The 11,899-nt window shown below is 42.7% G+C and overlaps 1 protein-coding gene across 2 annotated transcripts in view; it reads right to left on the bottom strand.

Moving 5' to 3' along the window:
• RASGEF1A (RasGEF domain family member 1A) overlaps positions 1–10,850 on the bottom strand; it is a 44,759-nt gene extending 33,909 nt beyond the window's left edge. The window contains exon 1 of one of the 2 annotated variants that reach the window (XM_010714124.3): positions 10,724–10,850. In XM_010714124.3, the coding sequence (XP_010712426.1) occupies positions 10,724–10,765 (42 nt within the window). In that variant the 5' untranslated portion in view covers positions 10,766–10,850. Of the gene's footprint in view, positions 1–9,213; positions 9,483–10,723 lie in introns of those variants that run through there. The other variant, XM_010714125.3, reaches the window with a different exon arrangement.
• Positions 10,851–11,899: the final 1,049 nt, after the last annotated feature.

The following is an 11,899-nucleotide window of genomic DNA, read 5'->3' as shown; positions in this document are numbered from 1 at the left end:
TTTTTTGTGCTACTGTTTTCATTTGTGTAAATTATATGTCATCCTAGGTTTTATTAAACTTTGGCCTGGATCCTGAGAAGGTAAGCATCCGTTTGGCCACAGAGCTGCAGTGGTTATATGTTCGCCTTTATTTGGAAGTTTTGTGAATGCAAATCAAATTGCATCCTCAGTTGGTACGGTGAACTCTGGTCTGAGAGGCAGTCCGAAACATTGCTAAAGGATAAACTAATCTGCAGTTTGTCTCTGGGGAAGCAAATAACTGTTCCCCAGAAGTTCCCATTAAGGATTTGTCTGAACACTGTAATAGCAAGGCTTCTTGCTTCAGCACATTTGGCTACAAGGGAATGAGTTCAAAGCATTTGCTGTAACTGCATAGCTTGTGAAAGCTTCGAATATTAATTCAACCACTAATAATTTTATATCTTGTAAAGGCATCAATCGTGTCTTTAAAATTTGGTATTTTACACGTTGTATTACAAAGGAAGTGTACTGCTGGTATGGTAATTATAATGATATTTCATATCATTAAATTTCACTAGAGACAATTATGCCCGAGTTGTTTGAATGCACAATTTAAGATTCTGTCCTTTTAAAGTAAGTGTCAAAGCTTGGTCTGCTGCAGCCCACAAGTGAATAAATACAGTGAGCCTCTGTCACAGGTGGGAGTTTATTTCAAATGTATTTCTTACCTTTTTTTTTTTTTCCTTTCTGTCATATCATTGTAACGTTTAACGGAAGCAGCGATCTGGCATTGCAGTCCTCAAAATTCAGTTAGCTAAGTAATCCACTTGCATTCCTGACTGCTTTGAGGAGCGTTCCTGTTTCCTTATGGCATGTGTCCCAGCCACCCGTGTGTTCTGCTGCCCATCTCCTCTTCCCCCTGCTCCCCTCCCTTCCCTCCCCTTCCCCATGTCTTTACTAAAAGAAGAGCAAGTGGGAGCCTGCAAGTCACAGCCTCGTGCTTTTGATCAAAGCAGAGCACTGAATAGCCCTCACTCACGTGGAGCTCAGTGGGTCCATCATAAGGCCTCTGTGTTAATGGGAGAGCAATCTGCCCACCTCTGGAAACCTTTTAGCACTCTCTGAAGCTGCCTGGACCACACAGTTTGCATTTGCCATAAATTTCCACCCCGTTTCCCTTTCTCTCCTTCATCTCTTGAAAATCAAATGTTCGAGGTTATTTCTCTGCTCTTGCACAAGTAGATCCTTCGCTTTCTGGTCTTTATTGACTCATTAGGAGATGCTCCTTCAGATTTTCTCCTTTCCCTGCCCCATTGATTGCAGTGAACATTTAGGTTAATTTAGTTGGACTAGGAATTATAGAGCAGGAAAATTAACATTTGTGTCAGGCTTGCCAGGCGAGTGCACAGCACAGGTCCAAGCACTGGTTTTGGGTCTCAGGCTCAGTGGTTTCCGCTCAGCCTTTTGACTTAAGCCTCTTGATTCAGTTCACACCCAAGGAGTTTCGTTTTGATTTTACAGGGGTTAGAATGAACCCTGAAAATCCAAATGCCAAGCTCTACCAGAACAACTGCTGTTGTCTGAACTAGTTTACCAGCTAAAACATTCTGAAACTTAGCTCTGGTTTGGTGAAAACTTCATTAGCCTAACATGTTTAATATCTCAGTGAGTCATTATGGCTGCTTGGCTTGGGGAGGGGAGGGGGCAGCAGTGTTTATTAGCTGATTCTTTTTGCACTAATTCTCTACCATAAATATTAGTGTGATCTTACCACTCAGCCATGTCAGGAATTATATGTCTTAAGCCATGTGTTGTCAGACAAGGAGAGGTAATCTTTCCAGTGCGGCAGTGCCCAGGTGCATTGCGAGGTATCTGACCATGGCCCAGTCATAGAATAACAGAATGGCCTGGGTTGAAAAGAAACTGGATTTCTTTACAATAACCTAGACCAGCCATAATGCATCTTGGGTAGCACTGCTTATCTATATGCTGATCATGTCTGTAGAGATAGTGCTGACTCACGTGCATGTATTAGCTGCCTGTACTGAAACTTTCCAATTTATATCCGGAATCTAGTTTGGATTTTCAGTGTGTTCAGCCTGGGGAAAAGAAGGCTGTGGGGTGACCTCATTGCAGCCTTTCAGTACCTAAAGGGAGCCTACAAACAGGAGGGGAGTCAACTCTTTGAAAGGGTAGATAACACCAGGACAAGGGGAAATGGTTTGAAGTTGAAGGAGGGAAAGTTTAGGTTGGATGTCAGGGGGAAGTTCTTGACCAAGAGAGTGGTGAGGTGCTGGAACAGCTGCCCAGAGAGGCTGTGGATGCCCCGTCCATCCCTGGAGGTGTTCAAGGCCAGGTTGGATGGGGCCCTGGGCAGCCTGGTCTGGTATGAAATGGGGAGGTTGGTGGCCCTGCATGTGGCGGGGGGTTTCAAGATTCATGATCCTTGAGGTCCCTTCCAACCCAAGACATTCTATGATTCTGTGACATGTCATTTTCTATTACTTTCTGCCATATCTTTTGACCTTGCTTTCGCCACAAAAAAAAACAAACACACCACCAAAAACACCGAGAACAGTATTTGCATACTTAAATAAAAGGGGGAACTGGAGTCTCCTCACACATTTCATCTCTGAAAGTCTTCAGGGAGGAATAAGGATGAGCAGTAAATGAATAGCTGAACTTTAAAGAACAGGCTGTAAGCAACTGAAACTTTGCCTCTTGCAAAAAAGTAGTGTGATTAGCAGCTCAGGAATTATATTAGGCACAATGGCATTTTCTGTAGACTGATGATACCCAGGAGTAAAGAGTCTCTGCTTTGAATAAGAACACAAAATTTAATTTGTGTAGCCTGAACAAATAAATAATAATCTCTTTATATAAACAGATCTCTTTACAAAAGCAGCATCTTCCCACTTTAATCACAAATGAGACGGGAATAAAGTACACAAAGAAGTTGGGCAGTCTTTGAGTATATGGAAGGAAAGGAGAGCCTGCAGCAGGCAGGCCTCTTTAGCAATTAACCATGGCAAACGGACAGACATTGCATCTACCTGGCACCTTCCAGTGCCCTGACTCAGAACCACACCATGGAAGCTTCTTACACTGCTAACAACTCCTTTCTGAAAGGACTTAAAGGGAATGCTGGTCTAGTATTAAATGTGGAGGTTGGCAGCCCTGCCTGCAGCAGGAGGGGGCTGGAGCTTGATGATCCCTGAGGTCCCTTCCAACCCAAGCCATTCTGTGATTCTAAGGGAGACTTGCCAACAGACTGAGCAAAGGAGGATTTAGAGCTTCAGTTACTACTCAGCAAACATGACACCTCAGAAACCTCTTGAGCTGTGGGGCTTGGCCCAGCTACTTGGCGTTTCCTCACCAAGCAGCGATACTCTGGTGATTGGCCTTCATTGAACAGAGCCTAGCAGGCTGCTGAACTGCTAGACGGGGCAATAAATAAATATATCAAACAAAACCATGGGGGACTGGCCTTCCAATATTTGTAAGGAATGTATAAAGTGGAGGGAAAATTACTGTTTACGAGGGTGGATAGCGATAGCACAAGGGGGAATGGTTTTAAACTGAGACAGGGGAGGTTTAGGTTACCTATTAGGAGGAAGTTTTTCCCCCAGAGGGTGGTGAGGCACTGGAACAGGTTGCCCAAGGAGGCTGTGGATGCCCCATCCCTGGAGGCATTCAAGGCCAGGCTGGATGTGGCTCTGGGCAGCCTGGGCTGCTGGTTGGTGACCTGCACACAGCAGGGGATTGGAACCAGATGGTCATTGTGGTCCTTGTCAACCCAGGTCATTCTATGACTCTATGATTGCATGTGTTACCAAAGACTTTGGTTACCAGTTTAAAATTGCTTTTTGTTGCAAGGCAATCCACTACTTGCAAAAAAATGAGTGGTGTTCATTCTGTTGCTTGCTGTGGTGGGGTGCCTGGTGGTGATGATGAACACGTACAATTTCTGAAAGCAAATAAAATTTTGGCCAGACTCTTCCTAGCCCATGTTTTCCTATCTTCTCACCCTCCGGTGGCTAAGTTATATTGGGTTTGTGTCTTGTGAATTGCTTTTATTTAATTTTAAGGCCTGTTTCTCCTTCTAAAAAAAGGATTTTAACTTATTTTAAGAATTTGAAATCTGGTATTTTTCACTGTCAGTTTCCTAACCTATTTCCTTCCTTAAGGGACTTAAGTATATGAACTTCTAAATAAAGAGACGTGCACTTTTTTTCTTCTTCTTCTTCTTTTCTATTTCAGGGAATGTTTTTAGAGTTTATGAGGCTGGAGCTCTGGAGATTTCAAGCCCCTTTCATCCTCAAAAATGTCAGCACTTTCAAAGCAATGGGTTCCTCTGCACTGCTTTATATGTGCTCTGCTGCACTCCTCAAACGTGACTGCAAACTCTGTGCAGGTGAGGGAGGAGGGTGGGCAGGGTGTGAGTTTACACCTTGAGCTGACAGAAACGGGCACTGGGGAGAGCCGAGCACCCCAGCACCAACAGGCTGGTCCCAAGCCAGAAGCATGGCATTGTTTTTGCATTTCCATCCTCTTTCTTTTTTTTCTGGCTTCCCTCTGAAGTTTGTAAACTGCAAATGGATGCAGCGGACAGCCAGCTGAGTTCTGGGATTTCTTTGCTGATGCTTCTCACTCCTGGGTGATAGATCACCACACCTGGTAGAAGTGCTGATCTGTGAAGGCTCCCATTGTGGCTCGTGGCTGGCCTGTGCATGCAGATCAGCACACAGGTGGGCCGGGAATGGGAACAGAGCCTGCTCCTGGCCATCAGACCCAGCAGTTGCAATAAGGAGGCCAACGGCTGCTGGGAAAAGAATGGAATTGAGAACAAGGCAACAAGTCCAGGTTAGTGAGAGAGAGAGAGAGCCTGTGTGTGCTGGTGGGGACAGCAGGAGAGATGGATGAGATGGGAAAGGCTGCAGATGTAGGAAAGAGGAAGCAGGACACGACAAGTAGTGCGATATTTTTTGGCTTGAAAGTATTAAAGCCCTTTAAAACTTGTCAGCAGTTATCCTTGTTGCTTCTGTGTCAGATTATATCTTTGTTCAACGGTTGCTTTTTTCTTTTGGCCTATGTTCAGGATATCCTTAATTTCTAGCTTATAGGAGTGCGGCTGCTGTACTACGTTAATAGGGTGAGTAAAGACAGAAGTGGAACGTACTTGGTATAACTGGGGAATATTGTTTGACCCCGAAGAGGTCAAACATCCAGAAAAGGACCTTCTTAGTGTGGTTCTTTGAGAGATGTTCCTCCAAGGAAACTCTTAATTCTATCAGAAACCTCCCTGCAGAATTTTCAGCTGCTGAAGCATAGAAAACTGGCTCCTTGTCACCAGGCAATTCTCAGAAGCTGTTTTCTTCACGTTCTCAATGTGCAAACCATAGTTTTCAGATGTGAGGGCTGTTACTGAACCTTAATGGAAGTCTGTGTGGTAGAAAACTGGGTGGTAGTGCTTTGCTGGTGGCTGCGTGTCGGCTGGTCTCAGTCACTGTTCCCAAGCCTGCCCAATATGCTACAATTCTCCTCCAGCAAATGGGAACGCTTATTTTTTACTTACAGGGCACTAATTGTTTTGCAGTGGTATTTTGTACAGCAGTGTGAAGGTGAGGAGGAGGAGGCAAAGAAAGGAAAAATCAAAGCATCGTTGTGGTGCTGTCAGAGTTGTGGGTGTTATGTGTGGGAGGTAAAGGCGTGGGGAAAAAGAATTACATTTGTTGAACTTATTGCTAAGGTTCCTTGTAGTTCAGCTGTATGTGCTGATGGTATTTATAGGAGTAACCTCTATATGAAAGGGGGAAAAAAATGTTTTTATGCTTAAAAAAGGAAAAACTCCCCAGTGTCCATGCTGTCTAAAATACAGAGAATATTTAGCAGTTCAGAGCGGTCCTTTGTGCCTGCTGAACTGTCAGACCTGTCACATACAAAGGCTGCATCAATGAAAGGACAGGTATTACATTGGCAGTGTTTAATGGCAGCAAGTAAAGCCTGTTGAAACATAAGGACAGGTACGGGGGCCTTGAGCTTGTGTGCTGCTGTGGTTAACTGAGTGCTACACAGCTCAGCTGCACCATTCTCTGAGATGAAACGTCATCACCTAGGCTGTGAGCAGCCTAATACCTAGAATGGAACTTACTGCAGAAGGCAGTTGATATCAAGTTCCACGGAGATTGATTCTGCCAACTTCTTATTTGCTTTCTGAAATATTGCTGGGTGAAATGAGCTGAGGACTTTGCATTATTTGTATTTACTCTAGAGAACAAAGTAAAAATATTTGATGTGTTATTTATATGCTGTTCAGCTCCCAAAAGCTTACTAGTTGGTGATGTGATATTTAGTTAGTCTGATTTGGGATTAATGGATTAGGATGCGTAGTTTGTAAAAATCAACACTTGTCACACCCGAGTCAGTCTCAAACACCTCTGTTGTTGTCATTTCCAATTCTGTGTCCCGCTCTGCAGAATTTCCCTGGAGATGTGATGGGTCAGCAGCAGGCCAAAGATGGGCTTCAGACCTAATCTAATCAATATTGTGACAAATGTAATGAAAGCAGCTGTGTCACCTTGGAATCCCAGCACATTTTATCAGCTCGCTCCTAATGGGATGTGACAGTGAGGTTGATCTCTGCCTCCTTAGGAGGGGAGAGAAGTGGTGCAAGGATGGCTGTGTGACAAAGGGCAATCTACGTGTGCTAGCACTGCAGCTAAAGGTTGAAATGAAAGGTCCTTACTCATACTTCAAACATTGAGCAATTATTAAAATAACCCTTGATTTACCATGAAATGTTTACGTATTTATTAATTTTTCAGCCCGTCTAACATGTCATCTGTCTTAAAAGAGATGGCTACTTTTTCTGTTTCAGTGGAAAGGTTCTGAAATTGGGTTCACCAATTAGAAAGCAACACTCGTTCACCTTGTACGTATTCCAGGTAAAGCACTTTCACTTTGGTTCTTTGTATTTTATTCTGAAATAATTTTTTTTTTTTGCTATAAAATACAACTGGATTACTTGTTCCTCCAATCTTTCATAACTTTAGCACTCTGATTTCTTCTTTTTGCTACCTTGGTCATCTTTAGCAGTGTGTTTTTGTTGGTGTACACTTGTCAAAGCCTTGTGCCATTCTAGTTGAGATTATGGCTTTGCTAAAGATCATTTTTATAGAACCACATGATGGCTTGGTTTGAAAGGGACCTCAAGGATCATCAAGCTCCAACCCCAAGCTGCAGGCAGGGCCACCAACCTCCCCATTTCATAGCAGCCCCGGCTGCCCAGGGCCCCATCCAACCTGGCCTTGAACACCTCCAGGGATGGACGGGGCATCCACAGCCTCTCTGAGAAGATGATACCCTCACTCTCCATGCTGAGGGTTTTACATAGCATTATCAAATCTGACAGTTCGTGCTCCCAGTTCTAATCAGCCTAGTTTCTCTGCCTTGCTGAGTTCATCCATACCCTTTGTGTTTTGACACCTCTCACGTGTTATCTTAAGTAGTGTTGTCCGCATACTAGCTGGTACCTGTTATTCTCATGGTGTTTGTTTGCTCTGTCCCTCTGCACTTAACTTTCCACCACGGGATGAATGGCAGTTAGTGTCAAAATGATCTCATGCTTAGAAATTCTGTGAACACGTGGACTGTAGTTTGGATATGCAGAGCTTTGCAGAACTATTACCTACTATTACACATCATAGTAGGTATCACTGTTGGTCATGAGCCTCTAATATCTTATTCTTTTCCTCAATGAGATTACGTTTGAAGTATGTCATTAAAATTTACCATTCTTCTCTACATTTTATATTTTAACGTTAAAAAACAAACAAACAAACAAAACAAAAAACACATAACTTGTTCTTTAACTGAAGAGTAAGCTGTTTCTGAATCTCATTTTCAATTATTGAAGTTTTCTGTGTGAGGATTTCCATAAATCGCCTTGACGTGTAAATAGCAGAGCAAAGCTGCCTTATGCTTTTTACTAATCCTGCAATTATGTTTGCTGTAGAGCCTTTTTACTCTCCTTGATATGAAACTGAACCCTCCTCTCACCTACTCCTTTACATAACCAACGCACTAAGAATTATGGACACAACAGCTAAATCCAGCTCTTAATTCCCAGGCACAGCAGCTAACTGTTTCTCTCTAATGAGCTGTAAGCAGTACAATATCTTATTAGTTAATTTGAAAATCGTTTCTCAAGGGATTGCAGGGCTTATGTGCAGCAGGTCCCTACCAATCCGCTTAGAGCTTAAATTCTCCGAACTGAGTAACAGTGTGGGACCGTGCTGGATGCAGCAGAAATGCCCCTCTCCTAGGAAAGCACTAGGATAGCACTTATGATCCACCAGCAGTTGCACTGAAAACACCCCTGCTTTGTGAAGAAGTTAAATGTCACTGGTCTGAAAATAAGAGCTCTTAGTACCTGCTTGGTTTTGTTTTTATTGATGCAAAATGTGCTACTTTTTGATTGTAAAGAGAACATTCTTCACTGGGTTGTATAACCGAACAGAAGGATAACTCTGTTGCAACTCAAATGCTCATTCACTGAGGAAATGTCAACATTGGTATGGTTTTTCATTTAATTAATTATACTGGGCAAAAACAGGGACTGAGAATGAAACGTTGGAGGCAGAATACTTAACTTCGGTGCACTGCATCACTTCAGCCCTGCCCGCACACTGCTGACACTTAGCACCTGCTGGGTATTTGCTCAGATCACTGTTTCTGTCTTTTCTGGTATTCCACACTGAGAGTAACAAAATATGCGCCACGGCAATGTGAAATATCAAACATTGCTTCTATTTCTCCACAACCACATTGCATAAAACCATAGAACCATACAGTCACAGAACGGCTTGGATTGGAAGGGACCTCAAAGATCATCAAGCTCCAAAGCCCCCACCACAAGCAGGGCTACCAACTTCCCCATTTAATACCAGACCAGGTTGCTCAGGGCCCCATCCAACCTGGTCTTGAACACCTCCAGGGATGGACGAGGCATCACCACAGCCTATTCCAATATAATCCTTGTGGATGTTGTCAGCTTGTTAAAGATCCTTTCCAACCCAAACCGTTCTATAACCACATATGATCTAAGTATGATGTAATACACAGTGCATTCATCAACTGCATCACAATTTAAAATGCGCCTTCTCTGTAGCACGTTATAAAATTGCTGCCTGCATGCCACAGAAGTCCCTGCCATCTCTACAGCAGAAGTGCCTCGCACCCAGAAGGACTTACCAGGGTCTCCAGCAGCATGTCTTCTCAGTGCCGGTAGCCTGGGGCAGTTCCTGCTTTCTGCTGCTTCACTGTGTTCAGGCAACAACGTCTGCTGGGGTCTGTGGCAAGTGCTGTGGTTTCCATTACAGTTATAGCCCCACAAACAGAAAGTGATAGGGGTGGCAGCACCCAAGAGGAAATTCTGACTGCCCCAGTCTTCCACTACGTAGGTGTCAGGTGGCTCTGGGAACTTCCACCCTGCCTCTGGCTTTATTAAACTGCAGTGAAACCAGGGCTGTTCTGCTGCTTACCCTATGTATAGATTTATAGGAACTCACATGCCAGACAGAGCAGTGTACAGATGATGTGAAAGAGAGGAAGTGAGTTTGGGGAAGGAATTTCTCTTCGGCTTGCTGCTTGTATCGTCACTGCTAAAATCTCTCTTGGTTTGGTTGGGTATGACTTTAGAGCAGTATTTCTCTTGATGTTTCAGCTGAATTTTCTTTTGGGAGAGAGATACAAAAGTACCTGGCAATTACAATATTTTCCATGGAAAACTGGCAGCTATCAGGCAATAATCTGGAATTAAATTTGTTGGATTTTCTTTTTTTTCTTCTTTTTTAAATCACTTTTAAAGTGACCTTTCTTTATACTTCAGTTTTTCGCAATAATATCCACAGTACACCACGCACATGTCAGAAGATCAGTTAAATTATATAGAAACAATACTAAATGTTCTGGTTACAAGCCTGAATGGACTTCCCACACGGTATCATGCGTATCCTTAGCAAATAAAATAATAAAGATAAGTCAAGGATGAATTATCTACGCCCACATGTCTCCTGTATTAATTATTGCAAACAGAGGTAAATCAGAAAATAGCAAAAGGAATTTTCTGTGTAGGTGATGTTAATTTGTATTTGATGAAGTGGGCATGTCATTTTTAAAAATATTACTATTTACATTTTGCATCAGATTTTGTATAATGATATGGAAATAACTACGTAGAAATGTGGAGAGCAGGAAAACTAGAAGATGGCCATAGGAAATGAGGAAGAAGACACAAAGGTGTCATCATTAACAGAGAATGACATTGTGCAAATGGAGGAACGGGCATGGTATCCAAGACAAAAAACAGCGCAGGAAAGGAAATGTTGGACTTCTCTCAGCAATAGGTGAGCGTTTAGGAGTGATCTAATGAGTCCCTAATGAGCACCTAATGAGCCTCTTCATCCAAACTTTGGGGTGGAATAGAAGGGTGCTGGGAGCAAATACCAGCAACGCAGCACTGTACAGTGAGCCACTGCTGCTGCTCACTGTCATGAGCCTGCATTTCCCAACCCACAGCCAGGCTTTGGATCAGTCCCAGTTTCTTTCTGCACCTGCTTGCTGTCTTTTAACACTGACACTGATTTTTATTCAAGTACAAGAATGCCCAGATGTAAATTTCTAACTAGAAATTAGTCTGCATCAGTGCTTTCAAATAAGAAAGAAACTTTTCTGTAAGAACCGTAAGTAAAATTATACTTACTTTGCATTTCTTTACAGCAGCATTGCACAGTGGTTCTGCCATCCAGCCTTTCCCAGTGGGTGGACTCCCAGCTATTTCACTCTGTGATTTTTGTCATGTGTCTTGCCTTCTTCCCCTTAAAAGGAGGGGTGCAATGGGTTACAATTCAGAACAGACTGTTATTTTCCGCTGAAAATGCATTATAGAATCAGAATAAGATTTGACATGCATAGTTTTAAAAGAGACGAAGGTCGTAAGAATGAGGAAATAGCACAAATTCCAGTATATCAAAAAGGGGATAAAAGCAGAATTTTTAATACAAGCAAACAAATGCCACCACCCCAATAAAATAAAACCCTCGAGCCTTGTAACAGCCACTGAGAAGTAATACCTAGAATAACATCAATATTATTTATATTGCTAAATTGACTGATTATTAAGGTACATGCTGAAAAGTGTTTAACAAAAGCTTTGGAATTTAGGATTTTATTCCTTCGTGCAGTTACTGTGATAGAAGAATTACAAACCTCTTTTTCTTGAGAAGTACAATGGCAGCACAAAGGGAACTGACAGCACAATCATATCTCATCAGAATGATGGATAAATCATTAACTACGTATTTCTACTAAGCCACCTTAAACGTGACGTAAAAATAAATATATAAAGAAACTGGCAACCATTTTGTAGGCACCTACCTGAAATATAGTTATAATAACTACAGAGATAATTCACTGCAGATCAGCTTTGGAACAGACTCTTATTGTTTTTTAGTAGGACTCTGGCTTTTCTTCAGTGTTGCTGTGTTACTGAGGTGAACTTAAATTGTGATTCTGAGTTGGGTGCTGGTGTTTGTGGTTTCAAGGCATTTCACTTTTTATTTTATTCTTGTTAGTGAATCATAGAATCACAGAATGGCCTGGGTTGAAAAGAACCACAATGACCATCTGGTTCCAACCCCCTGCTATGTGCAGGTCGCCAACCAGCAGCCCAGGCTGCCCAGAGCCACATCCAGCCTGGCCTTGAATGCCTCCAGGGATGGGGCATCCACAACTTCCTTGGCCTCCCTGCCGGCCACCCCTTTTTTAATGCAGCCCAGGACATAAGGAACTTAAAATAGTTTGCGTTTTAAGAGAGGCATGACAAAAGGAGGGGGAAAAAATCCTAATTTACTTTTGTGTCAAAATAATCTCACCTTTT

This window comes from Meleagris gallopavo, chromosome 8 (genome assembly GCF_000146605.3).
Source record: "Meleagris gallopavo isolate NT-WF06-2002-E0010 breed Aviagen turkey brand Nicholas breeding stock chromosome 8, Turkey_5.1, whole genome shotgun sequence".
NCBI lineage: Eukaryota > Metazoa > Chordata > Aves > Galliformes > Phasianidae > Meleagris > Meleagris gallopavo.
This window is presented reverse-complemented; position numbering and strand designations above follow the sequence as displayed.